General features: G+C 41.9%; 1 protein-coding gene across 4 annotated transcripts in view; it reads right to left on the reverse strand.

Annotated features, from left to right (window-relative positions):
* apbb2b (amyloid beta (A4) precursor protein-binding, family B, member 2b) overlaps positions 1–26,090 on the reverse strand; it is a 45,217-nt gene that overhangs the window by 7,152 nt on the left and 11,975 nt on the right. For 3 of the 4 annotated variants that reach the window (XM_084557113.1, XM_084557114.1, XM_084557112.1), the window contains exons 2-13: positions 21,757–21,863; positions 20,866–20,932; positions 17,575–18,639; positions 11,275–11,522; positions 10,928–11,059; positions 9,831–9,902; positions 8,968–9,018; positions 7,931–8,016; positions 7,499–7,559; positions 5,021–5,167; positions 4,369–4,496; positions 869–983 (exon numbers count right to left, since the gene is read on the reverse strand). In XM_084557113.1, the coding sequence (XP_084413239.1) occupies positions 869–983; positions 4,369–4,496; positions 5,021–5,167; positions 7,499–7,559; positions 7,931–8,016; positions 8,968–9,018; positions 9,831–9,902; positions 10,928–11,059; positions 11,275–11,522; positions 17,575–18,639; positions 20,866–20,884 (2,124 nt within the window). In that variant the 5' untranslated portion in view covers positions 20,885–20,932; positions 21,757–21,863. The remainder of the gene's footprint in view (positions 1–868; positions 984–4,368; positions 4,497–5,020; positions 5,168–7,498; positions 7,560–7,930; positions 8,017–8,967; positions 9,019–9,830; positions 9,903–10,927; positions 11,060–11,274; positions 11,523–17,574; positions 18,640–20,865; positions 20,933–21,756; positions 21,864–26,090) is intronic. The other variant, XM_084557115.1, reaches the window with a different exon arrangement.

Raw genomic sequence — 26,090 nt, forward strand, 5'->3', positions numbered from 1 at the left:
GAACCTGACGGACGACAACAGGCGGAATCATTCACCCGTAACTCACACATGCCTAGAAACACAACACTTTAATTATATATGCATGTCTTCAATCAGAGAGTTTGTCGCAACAAATCCGCATCTCAGCAACCCCTGCTGTGACCAGCTATCCTTTTTTATTTATACTTTTTTAGGTGGCAAGTCTGAATTAAACAGACTCTGCGCTCTGTAATGTAGGTTGGCTGTTAAAATGTGGGATGGTTGGTATTAGTGTGAAGGATGTGGACAAGGACAAATGGCTTCCCTCTTAATCTTTTCTCTCTCAAAAATATTTCAGGGACAAATGTGTGCACTTTTTAAAATTTGTATAAATGGAGAAACCACTTAGTCTTTTCAAACACTACGTCAACAATGAGTCCATTAATTCTGTTCACAAAGCAGAAACAATAAAAACAGTGGTTTGAATACTGTTCTTCCTGTTTGAATTCATTAGTATTCATCAAAGAGTGGAGTATAAAGTAAGCTCTCTGATAACTGTGTTTGGGGGACATCATTTTAATTTTATCACTGGACTTTGAGAGGACAGCAGAGACAATTATTAAAATGTGTGCATAGACTGTGAGATAGTAAACACAATAACGCAATCACTCTGAATCTGTGAATGTATTATTTTTCATGCACTACGACTACAGAATGAGAGCGTCGTCTTTGCGGGGTTTTTGAGGGAGTTTGCAAAATTAAACCGTGATAAAGCCCTTCATTTTGCTGCCTTTATCGTTGAGTGGGAGGGGACACATTCTTCCAACGAGCTGGAGCTTCATCTGAGTCTACTTGCCAAATCCAAACATGGCTTCAAGTCAGGAACCCTCCTCATGCCTAAACAACTCACCCGGGAGCAGATCTCATGCAGGCTGGTGGCGATGGCTTTGGCTGGCGTGTCACAGCGGAACACATGACATTTCAGGATCCTGGTGTTTTTATCCCTCGCCACATATGCAAAGTCCCTGAGAAGACAAAAAATAAAAAAAAATTTAAAGATAAGATAAAGACACACAACAGAAGAAAGGACTTGTTGGACTAGTTTTGGAGCAACTTGGAGACAAGAAAGATAAATGACGAAGCACTGATGTGTAGACATGGCGGGTGTATGTGGGTGTCCAGCTTTGACAGGTCTTGGAGACAGATGAGAGATGAGCCGACCTTTATAAGTGTGATGAAGACAGGACAAACACACACTCACTCACACACACACATAAGTCGATGGACCCCAGAGATCAATAGAGCAGCGTGATGCAAGAGGGAGTTGAATAGAGTGACAGCAGGCAACAACTTTCCCCTGGGCCCACTGGAGCTGAAAACAATTTAACCCCGCTGAATAGAAATGAAAAGGAGGAGGAAAGGAGACCGACTGGGAGAGAAATGAAGACAGAGAATACTTGGTGGAAGAAATACAGCTAGTCAAATTAAACCACCGCATTCATAAATTCCCGTAAACCAATATAAATAACTTCCCTCAAGCGGTGTGCTTCAATATGCCATGCAACAGGAAACACAGGCCTGAGGGTTAACAAGATTTTTGAGAACAGAGCCTCAGGGAAGCTCTCCACTACAGAGTCCTATTGGTGTATGTGTGCGTACTTAAAAAATGCTTGTAGACAGACAAGGACACAGGAGGTGAACGAGGTCACCTTCATTTCCTACATTTCGCGAGTGTGTGTGCAGTGTTACAGTACGTCAAGAGACACTTTGAAGACGAGAGAAATGAGACACAGGAAATTAAGCAATAAGATGTAATGATATTGTAGGAGGGTCGTAGAGGAAAGGAAGGAATGTGTTTACCTCTCTCTGAATCCAAGGTAGCAAGGGAGGAAAGGAAGAGAGTTAGTAGAAGAAAAGAATCCATCGTATTAGTCCCCTGCTGTCGGACATACGTCAGAATTTGCACAGCACAGGCACACATACACACAAAATTCAATTCATTTTTCATGCCGTCTCCTTCACTCAAACAGATCTTGTGGAAAAAAAAAAAAGCAACGCTCCTCATTTTTTATGCTTACTTAACCTTGAACTGCTATATGAGTGAAAAAGAAAGTGACAGAAATTCAATAAGTTATGGGAGGAACTGTGGGACGGACAGAGAGAGACTTGTAGTTGGGTGCAATTAGCTTTATTTGGCTGCTGATGGTTTTTGTTTCCTAAAAAAGGAAATAGCCAAGGAGATTCTAAAAGCAACATAAAAAAGAAGTTAGTGAGAAGGGAGTGAGGCGGGCGGGAATATAATGAGACATAAGTGAAATACTGGTAGAGGAAATTGGAAGTGAACTGCAACAGCGTAAAAGATAAGGATAAAAGCGTAGAGACGAGGGCAGGATAAAACACCCAGATGAGGAAGGAAGATAAAAGTCGGAGGAAAGAGAAGAATGGAGAGGGGGCGACAGGGAGTGATATCTCATTTCGAATATAATCTTATCGTCATGCCGACGCCCCTGAAAATGTCAAGGTTGCTGTGGGAATCTGTAATCTCTGTGGCGATAATGAGTTTTGTGGCACACGGAGAGCGGGGGACGCACTGGGGTACCATTCATGCGCTGACACAACCGCTCCGGCATTTTCACTAGGGTGTAAAAAAAAGTGTGTGAATGTGTGTGACAGAGGGAGAGAGCGATAGAGGGAAAATACCTGCTCCAGCCAGGTTTTCATGATACTCATGAATAAATTAATGAATAAAAAAAAAATAAAAAATGGAAAGGGCAAAGGCGTCCAGATAATTGCAGCATATGGCTACTGGTATTTTTGCGTTTCAATGTGACAAACAGTAATTATTTAAAATCTAAGCCGTGTAGGGAATTTTGATAGCACATTACAAACACAGAAGAAAAATGTTTTAATTTAAATTTTTAGCCCTGAACAGCTGCACATTTTATTCATTCATCTTATTTTTTTCGAAGACCAAAAATTCTGATTAACACAACTCCATCAGGTTATCTATTTGTAATTAGCACTACTGTCCTTAAATAACAACCCAGAGGAGGGCAAACAAGCACAAGCATTCATGTGTTTTTTTTTCACCGTCTTTAGTTCTTGATAAATTGTGACATGCACAAAAGAACCATCAACCCACAAACGCTGTGCTCAAAAAACGTCCCTACAGACTGCGGCCTCTAATCCAGGGTTTATCCTCCTTTTCTTGGCACTTTGTAATGAAACAAGAGTGCAGGAGTGAGGGCGCCAAAAGTAAGAAAAAGGTTTATAAATATACTCACAGTGGTTTGTTTTCCTATCTTGGCAGCTAATCCTGTGAGCGTGAGCGTCTTTAAAACACTCACACCATCAATTCCTGGAGATACTGCCTGCGTGCACACTCTCCTCAACCTGTCCGCTCCACACCCAGTGAGCACTAACCATACCTCCCCCTCTGGCAGCTTCATCGCCCTCTCCCTCTCTCCTGCCAAAACCCCCCCTTCTCCTCCCCTCCCTCTGCCCATCTCCTCCCTCCTCCCTTTGCTGCAGCTGAGGTATTCCCACTGTTCAGATTCCCTTGCTATATGTAGATGTGGATGGTAGAAATAAATGTCAGGAGCATGGAGAACATACGATTGTATGTGTGGAAAGGTGATGTACAGTTATTAATACACACTAGCACAAGCCTGAATGATTATGCGAGTGTGTGAATGAAATCCCAGAGGAATCAGAATTCTGCAGTTCTGCATATTCAAAGAGCTCTTGCCTCTTCACGATAGTGGTAGAATGTGTGTGCATGTATGTGCAGGCACGTGCCAGATGCAACTTGTACGGCAACTGCCACCCATCCGAGTCTACATCACCCAGCTGTGCCTCATAACCTACATTAGGCATCTTCTTGTGCATGTAGCAGAAGTGCACATTGCCCTCTACTGGCCTCCAAGCAGCAAGTCTTCAAGCATCCAGGGGGGATGTGTAGCTCATAGCTTTTCTTTCACTTTCTAACTACAGTGACAGTCTGCTGCTGTGTGTGAATAGAAAAGTCAGGAACAGATGTATGGGTCCTATAAGGGGGTTAACACAACTCTTTATCAACCTCTCTTTGGATGAATTACTCTTGCATTAGCATCCTTTCATCATCAATCTTGAAATCCTTTCTTCCTCCTGTCACTACAACACCTGTCAGCTTGCCCTCATTAGTTACCGTGACCTTTTACTATGCGTGTGTGCGAGATAAATCAAGTCATCCATCATTTTAAAAATAAACCTCAACAACAAAAGGATGTTGAGGGTCAGTTCTGACCCAGACGTTTTGTTAATAACGCTCGAATCCCTCAAAAAATGTTACACTTATACATGAATGATTCATTTTGAGGCATAAAGGAGTAAATCTTAGGAAAAAAAGGTTTGGTCACCAAGACGACTGACCTGCCATTGTCCCGGCCAACGCCCCAGACCCGGATACTTGCTATTGGCTGAGAGTGAAGCACACTGCGGTCCATGGGGTCGACCAGGTTCAACATGTTATTCTCCAGCACCAGGTACATGTCCTTCCCCTGGGCACACAGACACACAAACCTTTCAGACCTCATCACAAAACATGCAATCCTTATTTCCTGCAGCTTAAGATATAGTAAAACAAAAAGTCTTTAAAGGTCGCCAGCTTCCTTCACTTACCTACAAGCTACACTTGCATGTACAGTGTATGTGAGTGTGTGTGTGTGTGTGAGTGTGTGTCCATTTTTTTCTTTGGCTTTGAAAGCTTGTAAATAAATAATAAAACCCCATCAAGAGCGGATGGGAGAACTGTTATTGAAAGAAGGATGAAGCTCTCCCTCTCTGTTCTGTCAGTTCACATTAAATACAACCACAGTAGAGAGAGGGGAAAGACTTCATAACATTGCTCCACTTTGCTCTCATCGTTCCTTCCTGTATCTCTTGACATACTTTTCTGACTGTTAACCCTGTAACTTGTGTTGCTCTTCTGGACACTTGTGATTTAGTTCATCATGCTGTCTTTCAACAAGCACTCTTTACATTTAATATACACATAATGGTAACTCTGCACCATCTTCCTCACCTCTCCCCAGATGCCAACAGTGTCTCGAATGTCATTCTTGCAGTAGGACAGTTGTCGGATGCAGTTGTTAACGGCAACGCTGCTCTTTCCAGGAGCCAAGTCCTCCTCAGCCATCTCCACCCAACCCAGAGAGCGCACTGCAAAACACTGAAGACACACAGAACAGATCATGTCACTACTTTTTGCTCATTGATTACTAGATTTTTGATTAAAGTTCACTTTAAATAGCAACAGCATTGTGTTTAAAATGACACATTTAAGGTTTTGAACTGGTAACAGAAGACAGCAAATCATGTCGTTGTATAGAGGCAAAAACCGGAGGGAGACCCATCCATCTACCCTCATTAAGTATTCATTTCAGCAGTCCATTCAGAAAGTACTCAGATTATATAGGTCAGAGAGAGAAAGACAGAAACAAGTGACAGCTTAATTAATTCATTAACAAATGAATCTAAATTAACCAAATGCATTATAGTTTCAGTCACTTTTATAGTTTTTAACAGACATGAGTTAGATCTTAAATGTATTTCTCTCCTTTAATGGCTAGAAAAGAACTATTCCACTAGTGATACTGCGACTGGCTGCCATTAATCTGTGTCACAGTGTGCTACCACACAAGGTGCCATGACTGTAGGACTGAGTTTGTGTCTGGTTTTCATCACAATGTCATCGTTGCTAAGGACTGTGAATTTTCTCCAAGCAAACACGCAGAGGAACACGAGGACACCAGCCACATCAGTGCCATCTCACCAAGCTGAGTGCTGGGTAAAACCGTAATCTGCAATGCTTTAGATGTATTCATCTATTTGTGGAACCACCATCTTGCTGAAATCTGATGAAGGTTGTGACAATAAAATTGTAATGTCGTTACCCATTTTATTTATTACCCATTCTACCTCGGCTATAACTTGCATATATTCCCTGTAACTACTGTTTACTGTTTACATTTGCACTTTAGTCACTTTACTTATACAGTCTGTTTACATTCTCCATGGATATTTTGGACAGTCATAACATTTATGGCATGGTAACTTGTATATACTTTGTATTTTGTATCCTGTTCTGTTTCTGTCTTTTTTGCACCATAAAATGTCTGTACTTGCACGTTAAGCTGCTCATCTGTGCCTTAAATTGCCCCCCGGGGACAAATAAAGTTTTCTGAATCTGAATCTGAATGAAAATATATATTATATTTAAAAAATATAAATTTTAACTTGACAGAAAATCATCATGATATTCAAGGAGTGTCATGTTATACTAGGCCTGACTCATTATTATACATGTTACATGTCTCATTTGAATCTCAGGTTTAGATGTTAAAGGCCCTTTTCACACCTGGCATTAACATACATCTTGAGCGATCAGATCTCTACACCGTTATTAATGCACTGAAGACAAACAAAGATCCAAATACTGAGGCAACATTTAGGCGTGGTCTGGACCACATCTTTAAATGTGTCCTATGCCGTACTGAAAGAACACCTATTCAACTGACATACTCTGAGCAAGCAGAATATATATATTATGAGTGTGATACATTATGACTGTGTTAAACATACTGGGTTATTTAGTTTGTCTGCAACACACTTAAGAAATACACAACATATAACATACACACGAAGAAATGGGCCACACAAAACACAGACATAGAGACATAATTTGTAAATTACATGACGTCCCCAGATAAAACTGATCCCGTTCGAATAGGGTAATTTTTTTCCCACTTTTTTCTGCTTATTCTTCTTCTATAAATCTTCAGCAGACTAGGAACGGAAAGCACATCGCTGCCTTTCATCAGTTATAAACAACAACACAGAGGGTCTTACGAAATGGTTGTGCTTGTTTGCATACAGAGCACGGAAGTGAGATTCACATGAGACACACATGAAGACCCCTTCTAATGCCAGAAGGGGTGATATGCTGAGAGCTGTTAATTTGTGTTTGGAACACCCGCGTCAACACCAGATGTGAACGGGGCCAAAGAGATTACAGTAATTAATGCAGCAACGTGCATCCAGGATCTGTATTTCCCATTTGCATCACTGTGGGGCAGTATTGTTCACTCTTGTTATCTATTCTTTCATGATCAGAAAAAAATAGACACAGCGTCATCAAGACAAGGAGTCACGGGATCTGAGGGTGTTGATTACACTATATGTGTTTAAAGGTCAGATTAGATGAGACATTAATACGAGTGTGGAGTAAGTAACTGTAGATTAAATAACTGGCAGCCACACCAACATATGCACATATAAAGACATACTAGGCTGCAATACAAAAAGCCATTGGTTGAAACATAAAGAAATCTAAAATTAACTTGTAAGCCATGTAAAGGTTTAACTCTTTCTAAATTTTGTTTCAATATATACACTGTAGAAAACAACTTCATACGGCGATGTCTAAGACCACACATTATGAAGGTAAATGTGCATAACGCAGGGTCCTAACTGAAGCCAAGTTTACAAGAATGTCCTTTACCTTTGCTTCCGGGTCACTGTTGACACTGTTGGACTCCTCTTCTTCCACAGCTGGACGGTTCCTAAAAGATGATAAGAAATGTGGCATGTCGCATTAGCTTGTATGAATAACGGTGTGTCATTTTTACCAAAGCAACCAAATGAACTGCTTTGTTGACAGGGTACAGGGATACGGTCATTACACTAATAGAGATAATGGAGCCATTTCCTGAGTAGAAGAACTAACTTCCTGCTTTGTCTGACCTCAATCAACATTAAGTAAATACAAGATCAGAGAAACCAAACAATGATAGCAGAGACAGAGATTCAGATAAAAAGAAAAACGCGTTTGATTATTAACTGCAACTTTGACGGCTTTCAGACATTCATACATAAAGGAAGTTTGAATTTGTGTCAGTCTGTATGTATATCACACAGACAGACAGTATTTCACCTTAGCTTGAGTGATGCGTAGCGAAGCGTGGCACCTTCAAACTCCTTCAGACTAGGATCAGGGTTCACCGTGGCTGCCTGCAGGTCCTGATGTACACAGGTGATATTGTTAGATTGCAAAATGATCCCTAAACAAACCTTAAATCTTTGGTCAAAGAGGTTCCACCTTAAAGGCCCTCTCATACGCATAACCTGTCAGATTATCCTGGTCTGAAGTTTAAATATTGCACAAAACTAAAGGGGTAAAGTGATCAAGATGGATTTTGACACCTTTTATTAATGCAAAAGGAAGATAGGATATACAGCATTATCATATTGTTCATTCTTTAGGTTTAATTTTTCCAATGTTTCCAGATATTTGAATTTCTTCCTGATATTACATAAAAACTAATTTGTCTCTTACAGATTTGTTACTCAGTGCAAAAGAGAGCACCTAAGAACTCTAATGAGAAAGCACATTCTCTCGCCAGGAATGTCTCTCTGCTCCAACCAGAGATGTGCCAGCTGTCCAGAAATATCAACAAAACACTAATATGCAGAAATCATGGGTTACAGACAATGTGAGAGAAGGTCTAAATGAAAACAAAAGCAAAAAGTAAATATTCTGACCCTACACAGTGAAGGCCAGCATGCATCCAAGTGTGGGCAGGATGCCATTACTGGATGAAGAAATGGCATTGGTGTGTTATGTGTAATGGAGCATGCTGCGTCACAAAAAGAAAGTTAACACACAGTATGTTTACTTGAGCGTAAAAACATTCAGATCTGTGCCAATAGGACAGACGGGTGGAAATATTTTACCCATATAAGTGAAGAAAAAAACAACCTGTTAATTGTACTGTTGCAGCCAAATAACAGACATGTTCCTACATATTGTTATCAGGCATGATACGACGCTGTGGTCGGTGCAGTTACATTTATGTTGAAGCATCATGCTTTTGCCCAGGCAGTGATATTTAGCATAAATGCACAAATTCAAATAGAGGGTGAGGTTAGACCAAGAACAAGACTCGCTGAAGCTGAGCGCATTATACTTGCCTTCCACACTTCACTATCAATTTTTCCGCCAAAATCACTCCACACCTGTTTCTACATACAGCGTTACAAAACAAACACACATAGTGGTGGTTCAAGGATAGGGGTCAAAGGGTGGAAGGGGAGCAGGGGAAGAAAGACAGAACAGGGTTGTTAGCTAACTAGCTTACTCCACACTCTACGGTGCTTGTTGCAATAAGGAGCAAACAGCAAAACATTTGTTCAATTAAACCGAAAACCCCAAGAACAGCCAGTCGAGAGCTGAAATGTTTTCTCTGACTCTTTTGCTCCTATTGAACATTCACCTTGCTACTAAGAATCTAATGATTCATGATTAGTAGAACATACAGTACAATCAGAATACAATACAGTACAATCAGAGTCTAAGACAGTGACACTTTTTCTGGTGTTTTTGATCTTTATAGCATGATGGATATGCTGATGGTTAGCAAGTAAGCAAATATATAGATAGTAGAAACCAAATCTGTCTAAGACTATTTATAAAATAGACACTAGTAAGTAAAAATATATTAAATACAGAATGAACTTAAAATGTAACATTTTAAATGTGAAGGTACGGTAATTGTTGTGTTTCATCATAAGTTCCCTTACTGCACTCGTATGCAGGGCGTATAACAAAGCAATTAAACTTCAAAGTCACTTTCTAATGCAAATGTGGTAAAGTTCAGAGCCAAATCACTATCAAATACATACTGACTGCACTGTATGTGATACGAGTATGCATATACAGCAATATACATACACAGACATTTGTAGTAGGAGTTCATTTTCTTATCTTCCCTACACACAAATTTACATAAATTAAAGAGAGAAGAGAAAAGTATGCGAGACTTTAAGTATCCTACCTTGTCCTCATCTTCATGACGCTGAAAGCGACACTCTTGATCCGGCATCCCCTGAAGAGATGTGGAACGAGGCTAACACAGAAAGGGGGAGAGATACAGAGAGAGAGAGAAACATAAGGCATGATTATAACCTCGACAGTGAGAATTAGGAGGACATGTTCCTGCACCGTCTTTGTCTCTCTTCCATTTTGGCTTTTGTATCACTGGCTGACACAGAAGCAGCCTGGAAGTCAGTCGCTACAGATGGATGTGCCTGAATGAGATTCTGGCACATCCATCTGTCAACATCAGTCCATTCTCACTGGATCAATATTTTATCTACAGCATGCTGCTCTCTATCAATCTCTTTTCCTCCCTCCATCATTCTACATGATTGACTGATTTGATTGGCTCCGTATTCTCGTATTGTGCTTCTGGATCGGAGTATTGATGGCCCTCTGTCTCATTTGGTTTAAGGCCAATTTATGGTACATCGTTCACGTCCGTTTGCAGAGCTTTTTGTCTACACAGAGTGAAGGATTGCAGGAATTCAACCAATGTGACGTCTTGGAGAGGGGTTCGCACGCAGTCCTTCAACATGCCAACAGTGTGTCGCCCCTGGGTGATGACATTATGCATACGCTTAATGCAGACTAGTTGAAAAGTTGTCTTGAGCCAGAAAGAGAACGTCCACAGCACAGTTATTCAAACTACTACAAAGTCTTTTTTGTGGAAGTTGAAAAGCCAAGGGATCAGTGACAGCACAAACACAAACAGGAGGAGCCTATATTTTGTATTGTTCTCTATATTTCTGATACTGTCACCAAATAGATACAACAGGTCTGCTACACTATGTGTATCTACACTATGTGTAGCAGATCACCAATGCAGCACCATGCTGGAGCCTTAATCCAGCTGTCTTGTTACATATTTCTACCAAGCCTCCACTAATCTTGTGTCAGGATTAAGCATGTGTCAGGACTACGGAAAAACATAAAAACCCAGACAACTGCATTGTGCTGTCTAGAATTACAAAATACATTTTTAGAAAAGGTGCAAGATACCACAGACAGTGAAGTAAAATTAAAACTGGAAAAGCATTTTTGTGGGTTACTCACAAAGTAGCAGCTGTTAACAAATCCACATGTGGGCAGGATGGTCTCATGAGTGGAGAGAGGCTCTACCGAACTGTCAGAGGTGGTGCTGCCTGACCGAGTAGATGCCCTAAAGAAGACCTCTGCCTGGCATGACTACATGGACACGGACACACAAAAGCACAGTATTAGAAAAGCTGTATTTAATTTTTTTAATGGGTCTTAATGAGTCCCCAAGTTAAATTCCTTAAATGTATAACCTCATGTTTCTCATCCTCACTGAGAAGCATGAGGTTTCTCATTTAAACAAAATGCTAAATTTACATGAGACTTAAAAAATGTGGTTTGCAGTTTGTTGTTCTTTCTCTCACCTCATGGTCAGGAGTGGGTGAGGGGCTGAGTGAACCAAGGGAGTGTTTACGTGGTGTGGAGGCTGTTTGGTCACCCAGGGCCGGGGACTCCGTTGTCTGTCCAGAGGCCTCCGGATGGGCAGCAGGTCGCTCCCACTGGGTGGTGCCTGTAGGAATGTGCCAGTAGTAGATACCGGCCATATCTGTGATCTTCTTCCATCCTGGAGGCAGGTCAGGGTCTGTCTGGAAGGACTGCTCACTCCAGATATCTGATGGGAAAACAACACGTTCAAACGGTAAATTGACTGCAACAGAAATAACTGTGTGTTTGTAGGTTTTATGAATATATGTATACATGTATAGAAGTGACACAGTTGTAAAGGACTTAGAGCATAAGTCACATGGGTCAAAATGCATTCAGCAACAGTTCAGCCTAAATGTCGGTCCCCACGTTCCCTGCCTGTCTGTCACTACTGCACCTATTCAATAAAGGCCAAAACGCCTCAAAAATGAATGCACGTACAAACACATGTCTATGATTGCGCACAAACATAATATTGACTTGACTTGCGTACGATCAAAGGCTTCTGTCAAATTAAGCTAACCCACAGTGAGACATAACACCAACTGACTGGGATCATCTGATGCAGCTGTCTTTGTAACAGGCCGCGTCTCCATGTGCACAGACGGCAACTGAGCAAAACTTATTAAGCACTGTTGTTGCACTAGTGCAACACACCCACACACATTTTTAAATCAAATATATCACACGGGGAACTACTGGAAAACATAAGCACACGCTCTCACATTTCTCTCTCAATTAGGACCATTCTCAGATGCAGTGCCAATGACCACAAATTATTATTGTTGGCTGGCCCTCAGAACCATAGTTCAGACAAATCTGCTGATATATTTCCCTGGATGTATCTGTATCCATTGTGAAATCTTCAATTTATTGTATTTTTTCAAATTATACATGGATGGTTATGTTCCAACTACAAGATTTACGGTTACATAATGGTGTCACAAACAAGATTGTCTCTATTAGAGCCATTTTTGTATATTTGGTTTGATTATTATTATCATTTGAACTGGAGCATAACTGTTTAGATGAAGTTTACAATTTCATTTGACTGTTTTGATTATTCGTAGTTGTGATGCCGCCTCCCAGGAAATGAGGACAAAAGGGGAGAGTGGCACAGGTGTCTCAGATGAGACAGGGGAGAGCAATAATGTTTTTTTGACCGCTCTTCTTTTTGTTTTTGTTCTTGTTTTTTCTTCTTTTTTTATAATGATTGTGGACACTGAGAACCAGACGCAAATAAAACGCTATATATAATTCAAAAGAGGCAGTGATTGTTTTACTTGGAGCGCGTCATGACCACAGCGAACCCCTGAACAAAGAACGGCGTCTAGAAGCGGGTTGCCGGTTAAAACGCCGTCACAGATAAAAATTGTCGCGCTAAAACATAAGTTGTTAGGTCAAATTATAATTGTCTATGACATTACTAACTGAGAAATCAAGGCAAAAAATCAATTTGTTCCACCTCAATTAAACCATTAGGGTTGGAAACTCAATTGACACTGTGTGCTTTAACTTTAACTTTTAGCAGTGTGGGCTGTTCTCTCCTGGAATTTCCATTGACTGTAAACATCATGTGTTAAATATACAGAAGTAACATGATGTGAAATTGAAGAACGTCTACAGATCTATGCACAACCTGATTAAGTGGAAGGTCAAGATTTAATAATCTTAATCCTACGAGCATGTTCTGGTCCAAATGCCCTACAGCACAGAGCGTGAATGTACATATAAGTACATTGTCTGTACCACTTCTTGATGAGTATAGGTATGTGTAAACGTCCCCACCCTAGCAGAGCACCACACCAACATACAGAGCAGATGGCTGCTACTATAATTTATTTGACAGTGGTACATTTAGAGGAACTGCAGCTGTTACCTTGAAAACACACACACACACATGCACACACACACACACACAAGTGGACTCACTCTTGCATGGAAGTTTTGTAGCAGCAAGGCCACCTGAAGCTCACACGCTCACAAATACTCACAGCAAACTATTGATGGCTGAGGCAGTACAGATGATCCCAAACTGCAAAAAAGTGGGTTGTGGCATCTCATAAAGGTGATATAAGCTCAGAGGGAGTGGTCAGCGGGTGTGTATTTGTGCGTATGGTGTTTGTATGTATGTGTGGGGACTGTGAGTTCTTGAATTGCTGACCATGCTGATGAAAGACAGCCCACGGGCCTGTTGCCACGTCAGTAGGCCATATGTCATCATGACGACTGGGTCAGGACAGATTGAGATGGAATTCAATCACACGCACAAACGCAGACGTGCACGCAGACATGTACACACACACACACACACACACACACACACACACACACACACACACACACACACACATAGAGGGGCAAGTTATTAACGGTTTAGTTTATCCAAGATAACAGATATCATGGAAAACATGAGCAAAAACAAGATATCCTTGGGGCTTAAGACTGTGCTTTAGAGCAAGGAGCAGTGAAGCAATGCCTTCTGGGAGTCGGAGTCTTTTCCGAACAAAAATAAAATAGGTCAGAGCATATAGAACTACAACACAGTCTGCTGTGAGCGAGAGGAAAGATGGTGGCTAAATACGGGTGCCAGTATGAAAGGACAACTGGATGTGGACTAAAGCATGTGTGTGTGTGTGCAAGAAGAGACACTGACGGAGGAAGAGAGAGGAAAGCTCTGACTGTTGATGCTGCTGAAGGCATGATTTGAGTCGCTGTGTTATAAGTTATCAGTGTTGTGTGTGTGTGTGGCGAGTAAGGAACTGGTGTGAAAAACTTAACATGCTAGCACTGTTTATAATAAAGTGCTGAAGGAAATATGCCACACACCGTAGCTACGTAGCAGTTACCCTGTGATTGCCTCGGTTAGCATGCAGCTCTGTGCCAGAGTACAGTTGAACAGAGGGGGAGGGGATGACAGCTTCTGGAGCAAAACACACATGTTCTCTGTTGAAATGACACCGCACGTACACACTCCGCCATGGCCAGGACCAGTGCACATATTCACCCACACCTAACACGCAAACACAGCATGCACCGAGTCCTTTAGCAGCATTGCCTAAACTTCATCTCCATGTTGGAAGAGACACGCACACATGCACTTACACAAACATACTCAGGCGGCGTTCAAACTCTAAGCCCAGCGTGTAGTTTCCAGCCGACCGACAAATGCACCTACCCTCGTAATTGACAATCACAATGGCCAGCATGTAGTCTTTCCCCAGCATCATAGCTAGCTGCCTCACATACAGAAAACCCAGTGCTGTAACCAAAGAGACAACCCCAGACGGAGATAGAAAGAGAGAGAGGAAAAGAGAGGAAAGGGGGTGGGGGACACCGCAAGAGAGGGGGTGAGGAGAAAGAGAGAGGACAGAGATGGAAAGAGAGAGAGAGGGACGTGGAGGCACGCTGAGGCAGAGAAAACATGACGTGGAAAGAGAGGCAGAGAAGATGGGGAGAAAGAGAAAATGAAACGAGGAGTGCGAACTCGAAAAGAGAGAGGCACAGAAACAGACCAGACAAATATGAAAAGGGAGAGAGGTTATGTGTCCCCTGCAGTGGAGCTACGTTTGCTGTTGTTGTCTCACCCTCCTCTATCTGGACCATCAACAACATCAACAGCTAGAATGAGCCTGCCCTCCGTTTCCTGTACTAAAACAAACATGCACCGGGGCACATGGAAAGAAATTGGCACAGTCATTGCTTATCACTTTCTCCCTCTTTTCCACTGTCCCTTTAGTCTTTCCTGGTCGTCCTGGCAACGCCAAGTTCATCTTTCATTCAGTATCATATCCAGTGGAGGTGTATGGAGAGGGAGGAAGAGCAGGAGTGGGAGGAGGAAGAGGAGGAGGAGGAGGAGGAGGTGGAGGAGAGAGAGAGAGCGAGGCAGACATATGGTAGGGCTGTTACAGAGCTAAAACAGCAGAGGAGGATATACTGGGAGGTTTTCAGTACGTGAATGTGAAATAAAGAGAAAGATGATTCAACAAATGAACGTGTGGAAAATAATACAGATCACATGTTGCTGTTGTGCACACATCCATATTCAGCTAATGTTCCTTTGTAGTGTTGCAGTGCACATCGTATGTGAAAATGGGAGAGAATTCTTCCACTTTGCATACGTAGCTGTGCCTGCCAGTCTGTGTGTGTGTGTGTGTGTGTGTGTGTGTGTGCGTGTTTTGATTCCTCTGTGTGAAAGCAGTGTAATATTGACCCTCAAGCCCGCAACATCCTCAGAGGAATCTAGCACACACATGGGAAGACAACGCGGCTTTGCCAACGTGAGAGTGAGAGAAAGAGAGAGAAAGAGAAAAGCAGACATCGGCACGACAGTAGTGTATGACACCGTGTTAGAGATCCATAAAATCAACATGAATGATGTCCTTATCATGATTATCGACTCTTTAGCAAACTCTCAGAGGTTAATAAATCTTAAATAGAGGCTACACTGAAGCTAACGTCCATTTGGTGGCCCCTTCCTCAGCTCGTCAATACACAGAGATGGATGAAGTCAAACCGTAAGGCCATGAAACAGAGAGAATTATCACCTTGAAATGATAAAGTAGACAAGTCAGGTTGAGTTTCAACGATAGACAAGGAAGTCGTTGACCAAAAAGCACACGGAATCTAAATCCTGCAATTCAGACAGCACAACATGAAAACGTTCAAGAATGGAAGCTGCTAATCATCGTACTTGTTCAGAAATTACATACGCAGATGCCCAGAGCCTTCAGCTTTACAGGCACAGTGAGTCATCACAGACGAGGACAAGAGCTATGGAGATGTGTTCTGGGAGAAGCACTGAGGCAACAACTCAGAGCATTAAAACTCTCACCCACCGAGAGAGACGGGATGATTTACAGGTGAGATTACGCCAAAGGTCACAGCTGCGGCTCTACAGGAGATGGATGTATTTCATGTGTCTTAACACCCAAAGCACAAGGTAGAGCGTAGTAATGGGCCAATTAAACTCAGATTTTTACATAACACTGACAAAGAAGTACAGTGACCTGGACTGATGCTCTGCAGAAAGGCAACCAGCGAGTTTAAGAAAGCAGGCAAACACAAAAGAGGTGATGACTCACAGGATTTATATAATTTAATTTCCCAAATTCCCGCCGTAACCTACGCAAGTAGCCTACGCTGGTGCACATTTATACTTGCGCACTCATCAGTCTGACTCGCTCTGTAAAAACACTAGTCGGCACTGTGTGTTTTTTGCCAGTCGGATTATTTTTTGTTTCTACTTCCTGCTTACTAAATACTAAAGCAGAAACACGCTAATACCAAGCGGACCAATAACAGATCTGCGGTCTGCAGCACCGCAGCGCGTGGTTACATTTGTGGCACGTTAGCTCCGGCGCTAGGGTCTGTGTATGCTCTGCACTGTCGCTGTAGCTACGGCGTCGCACAAGCCCAAACCGTCTAGTTAGTACTCTGGGTACTGGAAAGTCAATTGGTAGAACAGATAAACTTTACATATAAGTACAAGTCTCATGTAATTGCAATAACAAGAGAAAAAAAAAAACACTGCAGCCTCTCATTAGTGAAGATTTGCTGCATTTCTTTGTTCTATGTGATAACCTACTTTAGACATTGGACTGTCAAACAAATCAAGTCACAACTGGGCTTTGTGAATTTGTGATGGGTATTCTTCCGCTTCAAGTGGATTAAATGTTTAATTAGTTAATTCCACTAATCATAAATACAATCCAATCTATACTAATAAAGGTCTCACGACATTTACAAGTGCATGTGCATACAGCTCAGCTGCAACTGGAGGTCCAGCATCCTCTAGAAGTTTGTATGAATCCAAAGCAGCTCCTCTCTCTCCAGGATCAGAAGGGAAGAGGTAATGTCAACAAGATTTTGTATTAACGCATGACAAGCCTGCAAGGCCTGTCCACAGTTAGAGACAGGACACTGCTAAACACCCACGAGGTTAAAAGGGCACTTCCTGTACCAATGGGATTCTGGGAGATTTACTAGAGTCTGGAGCGTTTGTTTTTCTGTTCCAGCAATGCCTGAGTTTTGTCTACCCGCAGATAGACGCTTGGTCACCCTAAATGGAAACATGTCATCAGTAGAGAGAATGGTAAAACCACTACATAGCACAGAGGAGAAAAAAAATAAACACACCAGAGTAGCTCACATACACTCACATAAAAGCTATGCCAAATGCCAAAAAAAGTAGCCATAAAGTTTGTGTCACTAAACTATTTTTATGTGTATGTGTGTACCTGTTTCCTCTGGGGAGTTGCTCTCCTGGGACAGCGTAGTCCAACTCAACTCTTCGTCACTGGGGTTCAGATTTTGGATACGGTTCAAAGCACAGTCCGTCTTTGCGCCAGTCCTTCTGTCCTTCTTCGTCTCAGGAGAGGAGGAGGAAGAGGAGGGGCAGGAGGCCACAGAGAGCAGGGGAGTGTCCTCTGGGCTGGCTTGGCGGGGTGGAGAAGGAGGAGGAGGGACAGGAGAGTTCTTGCCTGATTTGAGGAGCTTGAGGTTGGAGTGGATGTCAGAGATGATTTCCAGACCTGGAGAAACTTTGTTGTTCTTCACAGGAGGCTCGCTTTTTATCATCAGTAATGGCGTCTTCTCCTCATCTTCCTGCTCCTCCAACACCTCGTCTTCCTCAATCTTCATCTTCGACATGATCTCCTTCTCAGACAAAATGCTGATATCATCAGCCTCCTCTGCCTCTGTGTTTAAGTCAAAATCCAAATCTGATGTGTTGTTGTTCACTTTGAGCTCCACGGTTGTGTTAATGTTACAGTCTATGTCTGATTCTGTTTTCTGCTCGTCCTCTGCATCACTATCTGGGTGAAGTTCAGCATCTGGCTTAAAGACATCTTCCTCTCGGTCGTTGTTGGTGAGAGTGTGACTATCATGTTCCTCTGCTGTGTTAACATTAAGGTCATCTGCTATAGTTTCTGAATTACACTCCAGGTCCATTGGGTCGGGGCCGGTTGTGTTTTTGTTATGGTCCTGACCAGCTTTGCGAAGCTGGTTAACTCCGTTCTTGGCAAGTTTGGGATTGCTGGGGGTTGAGGACTGTGATGGGGACGATGAGGGTGATGATGATGATGATGGGGGCACTGCTTCTCCGAGGCCCATGGCTGCTTGGATACTGGTGAGTGCGTACTTTTTGCGACACTTGGGAGGCGTGGCGGAGCCCTGTTTGATGACATCGCTGCTGAGTAGCTGGTTATGTGAGGAGCGAAGGCTCAGTGAGTTGGGAGGCGTGGCGGCGGGGCCGTTACGATTGGTGACATCTACTGACATCATTGTGGCACAAGACAGATCACCTAAAACGGGTAAAGAACAGGAGGAGAATACATTTTAATCAATACATGTTAACATGAAAAATAATACACTGGTGAGTTACAGTGTCTACACAAACAGCAGAGCCTAAACAGCGAGGGCTCCATCCGTGTGTCTACACAGGAGATTATCTAAGCCCAATATACAATGAATGTAGTTACACATGTAAAAGATAGCAAAATAGATGAGAAGCCTACAGCCAGAGATATACTTGTATAGTTTAGAACATTGAATGTGCACAAGCTTAGAAAGTAAAGCCACACAAGATGCAATATGAACATGAATCATATGAGCGTTGTCAGGGCAGTATGCTGATGTGTACTGCAGAATCTTTTGAAGGCAAGCTTATACACCACACATCTGCGCACAATGTCATTGCTGCAGTACAGTGACAATACTGCTTGTCAAATTAACAAGAAAGATATCACCATATCCAAGAAAGGTTCAAAAAAAGGCAACTGGACTTGTAGAGTTTAAATCACCGCATTCCAGTTTATTTCAAACCTGGAAATACATTTAGGTAAAGACTGGTCCACCCTAAAGACAAAACAACCAGGAAAAAACAGAGTAATGTGGTGTACGCTGTTCAGTGCAGTGAGGAGTGTACAGACTTATACATTGTGGAAACCAAACAACCCATCCATAAACGCATGTACCAACACAGGAGAGCCAGCTCTTCAGGAAACGATTCAGCGGTACACCTACACTTGAAGGACAAAGGACACTCCTTTGAAAATAACAACGTTCAAATCTTAGCCAGAGAAGACCGATGGTTTGAAAGAGGAGTAAAAGAAGCCATCTATGTCAGACTGGAAAAACCTTCTCTGAACAGAGGAGGTGGACTGAGATTTAATCTGCCATCTATTTACAATACAGTTTTAACTTCTGTCCCCAAGAAGTTTCAACTCCATTCACACCTTGACACTGGAGCCTCTGACGGACAAGAGTCGTTAGAGCACCATTCACAGGGAAGAGGACAGGTCAAAAACAGTCCCCCCCTCAACGACAGGTAAGTACCCAGTCGTTAAGGGAAATTAGCTGCACCGGTTTCTGGTTGTTAACACAACAAGCAAGTTTCAGTAGGAGTTCCTATTTAAACCTTCTCACCAGTCCCCTAGAACTGAAGAAGCTACTCGGATGAGTGGTGAAACGTCTTCTCAATAAACTCTACAAGTCCAGTTGCCTTTTTTTGAACCTTTTTTGGATGTACCATGACGTGGATGACTGAGAACATTCACAGACAAAGATATCAGCACCACTTCAGAATTGAATGTGCCAACGTGACAATATGAATGGAAACATGTCTGCGATGTTCAACTTGTGCACGGTGGAAAATTTTGGAAAAATTAGTGTGGGGAAGGAGACGATGGTAGGTTTTTTCCCCCACCAGTCATCAGATACCGGGGCTGAGAATTACCCGTCTCTGGTCCACTGAGAACAGTTTCCAAGAGCATAATATTGTCAGTGTGTAACAGAAAATCTGTACAGTCTGAACTCTCTGGAGTTCCATATAGTGGAATCTTCCAGGTAATACATAAGAAACTATGTGATCAACTGCATCCATGAAGAGGCCGGTTGTTCACATAAATGCATAGCTTTCACCTAATCACATGCTGCAGATGACGGCTACATGCGCATGTGTGCATGTGAGCCGTGCAGACAGCTGTGTTGTTGTTGTATTGTTCTGTCAAATGGACAAAAAATGGTGCAGAACTGACAAAATGTGTTCCATAGCTATACACAACACACATTTTACGTCAGAAACATAATTAATGAAGAACTAGCATTTTTTATATAATCTGCACATGCATCTGCAAAAGCTCATTATTGGAACACCATAATAATAAAATATTTAATTTAATTAATATTTTTAATAATTAAGGAACAAATACACTTGAAGAGGAAAACCCTTCAATTTGAGAAATGTCCAATTTACAGACTGGACATATTTCCATCCAGTGTAAAATAGAACAACCATTGTATAATACTAGACAACAGTGCAATCCCAACGAAAACATTAATGCAGGGTTGGCTTTGCCCTCTTCATGGGATTTGTTGACAGTAACTTAAGTGTACAATGACTCTTGACAGTTATTGCTGTAGAGTTCAGACTTTAAACACTTCTAACAAGAAGAATGAGGTTTTCCTTCTGACTTAACACTGAAGGCAAACACAGCAAGTGAGGAAGTGTGTGTGTGTGTATTTTGTACCTGGCAGGAGGTCAGTCATGGACTGGAGCTGGTCACGGTTCAGAGTTCAGTAGACTCAGCTGTAGATCTGGGCACCACAGAGAGGAAAAAAAACAAACTGTAAAAGAATGATCAGATGAGGAATTCAAAGAATCCTGAGTGCTTCTTGGATGCCCCTTGGAGACCACATTCATCCATGTGGAACCCAACTACAGCTGGTTTCTACGGAGACGACATAACACTGTGAGGCAGTGAGGGTACTTCGAACACCATAGAAATGCAAACAATAGAACAGACAAACAAATGTGGTGGAAGAATCAAAGGAGACCTTAGTGTATTCGCTGCAAAATGTGCATTTTGTCCAACTCATGCACACTGATGTGAGCAGTTACCACATGAGCTATACAGGGATTAGGGACATGTTGCAGGAGACTAAAGTGAGCACCCCACAAACTGACGGTATAATCCCCAAGTCGAATTCCAGCATGCATCTTTTTCTGTACGTCATCCCCTCTTTCACCACATTTATAGGGAACAAGATTAGTTAGCGCACACACTAGTTATTTTAGATATTTTAATTTGAAGTGACGTAGCATGGTTAATCGCAATGAAGCAAAACTGAATCGTATTTACCGTGAAGCATTTACAGATTACTGAGTTATTTTTATGAGGGTTAGCTTAGTGTGTCTCAGCACAGCCAAAGTAAAAATACACTAAATGTTTCTTAACCCTATTCCTATTTTATGTCTGAAGTCGTGGATGACACCAACAGCAAGGCTTGTAAATAACCAAAGCTGAACTCGACCTTTATTTTCATTCATGACAGGAAAACAAATTCCAAAAGCGAGGAGAGTTTACAAGAGTCTATTTTTATGTTAAAAACATACAAGCCCTTTTAGTGTTGCTGCTTACCAGAGAACTAAGGATTGTGGGAAACTCCAGGATGGAGCAGGTCCATACTGGTAGTCAGTGGTTCTTTCTTCATGCAATCACGAGGTCGTCACTGAAGCAGCAGCGTCCTGAGGGAGAGACAAACACAAAACAGGATTAATGAGAGAGACTGAGCGGAGGAGAGAAAGAGTTCTGCAGCACCGGAGCGGCAAATAATAAAGATATCAATTATTCACGACCTCAATCAAACATTAATACACAAGGTGTGTGTGTGTGTGTGTTTGTATGTATATGTGTGTGAACATAAGGCTCATTTTGTGTAGAGCTCATATTGCTTTCATTGGTGCAGTGTTGCCAACCCTTCGCTGACTGGAACCGTCGTAAACTTAATGCCACAGGAGACTTGTAACCTTCCACTACTCTGCTTTCCGACAGCTAAAAAACACAAACACGCATACATTACTGCATAATGCAGTCAAGACTTGTGGACAGCTCTCGCCAACACACAACCTCCATGAGAGGCGGTGGGAAATATAATGAGCATAGTTAGATTGGAACATAAAATCCCACTTATCCCTGGCTGAGGAGCTGGAAACACACCTGGAAGGTTGAGCGGAATAAAACAGCTTAAAACAACTTAAAAAAGAAATATTGTTTTTCACATAAAGGATTCTTTTAACAACATGGTGACCTTAGCAAAGAAATAATCCCAAAACTGGAAATGAATCCATCTCGTTAAAAATAAACACAGTCTCAGTATAACAAACATCATGATAGTGATACTTTTTTAGCCTTAAACAACAATAAACAGAAGTTGCAGCATAATGAGAGACAAAGCAGATATTCAGAAGGCTCTTGTAATGGAATGGCCCATAATGGATGATGTGTAGATATTGAGGTTTGAGTTGCCAAGAACACTTTTTTTATCAATCTTAGCAATCTGACTGCACCATTGCTTTCCTGGCCGTCTGAAAGGGTTTTTTGCTGCTTTAAAAAAAAAATAAGGGAGCAATAATGTTGCTATGCAATTAGCCTACACTGTTTAGTGGAGAGCATTTACTAACAATCTGATCAATCTGTGGCACATTTTGTGATTAAAATGAGAAAATACATTTGCATCATGCCCCAAACTTAAGCATTACTGGAATTCCATCTTTAAAATCCTATCAGAAATTTTAGGAATCACTCTGGAACCATCCTCGCTTGTAGCCATATTTGGTGTTTCACCCACCCCACTTGTCCTCAGCAAGACCCAGGCTAATGTTGTGGCATTTGCCACCCTACTGGCTAGGCGTAGAATCCTACTTCATTGGAAATCACCACAGCCCCCTCTTGTATCTGTCTAGTTGAAAGATGTCATGTTTTTTTTTTAAATTAGAGAAAATCAAATTCACTCTACGTGGGGACACAAGTAGATTTTTTAAGCACTGGTGTCCTTTCATACAATATTTTACAGACTTACAAACACTACCATGATTTGATTTTCTATCCTCCTTCTACATGCTTAGTACTTAGGACATATCTATATCTCAATTATAAAGTAGTTGTGAACTCTTCCAAACCTTCACTTCAGGGCCTCTGACCCCCATGCCATAGCATTAGCACAAGCACACCATACTGTGGTTGTTATGCAACCAACCACCAATGATCTGTCCACCTTTTTTTATTTATTTTTATTATTATTATTATTTTATTTATTTTGTTTTTGTTTTTTGTGTGTGTTTTAGGCTCACGGGAGGGGACTGGGGGGTGGGCTTGGGATTCTGCTCTTTGATTTTCAAATGAATGTTTGTAATGTACAATTTTTGTATTCATGCTTTGAAAATGAATAAAAAAACTGTGACAAAAAAAAAAAAAAAAAAGAGAAAATACAGTAAAAAAGCCATTTTAAATTAAGAGTTGGTTACTGTGAATAATGTTATGGTATCATTGGAACTTTATCTCATATTAACCTTTCAGCATATTATATTTTAAGTGGTCTGGGAGGAAGCTAGATTTCTGTTGCCCTTTTGGCTCCGTTTCCAGGCTTAAGAAAATCCAGCCCAAGAAGGAGGACATTGGCCGGTCACAGGTTTTATTGGCCGATAATGGCTTTCTGAAGATGCACAAGCACGTCCCCTTCAGTGCAAAGTCTTTCAGGCTGTATTTTTTTTTGGCAGGCTTTTTCAAGATCTTTAATTGTCAGTTTTATCAAGCCTAAAGCTGGAAAACAACACATTCCAGCTCCAAGGAATACGGCAATGTCAAGCCTAGAGTTATGAGGTCAAGAAGTGGGCATTTAGAAATGAAATTCAAAGGAACCAAAGAAACACCAAGATCCATCATTTGTGGACACAAAAATGCACACAAGTAACAGTTTTATGCACACTGTTATGAATAACAGATTAATCTGTGAATGTTACTTGACTGAGTGTGAGCAGATCTATACAACATACTCAAGAACACCCACACCAAACTTATACTGAGTCACTGTTGTTTACTGACATAACAGCAGACACACATCTGGTTTATTTGGCAACCCGAGATACTTACACAAACTGTGATAAAAGGGCACACATCTGATTAACACCTGTAAAACTCTTCTGACCAGCTGCACATATACGTTTTTTTATTTCTAATGGCTTAAGGTCGGGCAGGTAAGAGCCAGCTTTATCAGTGGCCATACGAGATATAACATGTCCAGTGTGGGAGTTTGAAAACCTGTAGTCGCAATGAGTCTTTAAGACAGAGTGATGTGAAAAGACAACGTGTTGTGGGTGTAACTGGATGTACGCACATATCTGTCCACAAACAAAAAAGGGATGATGTATAAAAGTGAATCATAAAGTAGCCTAATAACGTTGCATTCAGGGATTAAAATTACAAGACGTGCTTGTATCCTTGAATCCTGCTGCAACAAGTCTGCATACCACAGAATATGTGTGTGAGAAAGTATTTGTATCAAAGGGTAACGACACTAAAAAAAAAATGAGTCAAATACTGGGAGGAGTGTCAGATGGAGAGTAGGCTACAGAGGTCTGGTAAGCACAGCACAAATCCTTTTTCATATTAAAAACAGCAGCCTTCAGCCCCCGGCCTCACTTGACAACATTTACGTCAATTTTTCAGACTTCACACAGCTCCCTCTGCAGTCACGACAGGATGTATACAACTTTTATCACACATGGTATAGTACTCCGTAAGACCTGTAAACACAGTTTCTCTTTAAAGCCACCACTTTAACCACACTGTTTTTTTTCCATTGCAAGCCCAGCGCGCTATAGCAGCAAACACGACAAAAAAGTGTTACTGCTCAAACACTAACTACAGACTTGCACTGAAGATGCCGTATCATTATCCGGTGTAAAACAAAAAAAAAATGTAAAGTTTCCACATTTGGGTGGAGCTACAGTTCAACAGCAACTTTCAATCCCAGCTACATCTGGATATGGGTAGAGAGTGGATGGGACGAGAGTGATTGTAGCGCCTCTCGGGCCTCAGCGCCCATGAAGGGCTCCCTGCAGTCCTCCGCTGTGGATGGGGGTCTAGGCATAATTAAAGGGCCCCACTGAGGGCAGGGCAGCACTGGCACTGACACGCAGAGAGAAAAAACACTCATTCATAAACACCCGCACACATGAATAGTAAACATGAGGGTAAGCCTTCCACATGGACTCACTTGTAAACAGTTAAAAAAATAAAACGAGACGCAGGCAGTATGTTGAAGACTCCCTACTTTAAGAAACACACAGACAAAAACACACATGCAGAAGTGGTAATAAGATCCAGGATGTGTCACAGTATGACACTGACCCTTAACTTCTGACCCACTGGCCAGCCCTCTGAGTGTGTACTGCTTTGTGTGTGTTACGTATGTTGGGGGGGGGGGGGGGGGGGGGGGTCTGGCTCCAACAAGAATGAAGGAAGCAGCTGCAAATCCTCCACCTCTCTCTATGCCTCCGTTTCTTTTTTACGTGCGTACGGTGTGTAACCACCGTCATTTACCAGACTCTGCCCTTAGCCAGGAAGAGGCAGATTGCTATTAAATTCATATGCCAAGTGGATGTCTGCCAACAGTTTGATAGGCCTCTCATCCCTCTTCCCTGCCCTTCCCTCTCAAAGTTCCTTGCCATCTAGTTCCTCTGCTAATCCCACCTGACTATTACCGTTTTCCTCTGTTCCGTCTTCTTGTGCCATTTCCTCTCCTCTCCCAGCCACCACCTCTGTTCTCTACCTCACATCCCCCTCCATCTTTTGTCTAGAGAACTGCTGTCTTTTCTCATTAAAAGTGAAGAAGGTCTGTAAACTCTCATAAAGCTACTCGCTTCTCTCTACAACCCTGATTTACAGCCACAGCTCTTCTCCACCTCTTCTCT

The sequence above is a fragment of the Chelon labrosus genome, assembly GCF_963514085.1.
Source record: "Chelon labrosus genome assembly, chromosome: 2".
NCBI lineage: Eukaryota > Metazoa > Chordata > Actinopteri > Mugiliformes > Mugilidae > Chelon > Chelon labrosus.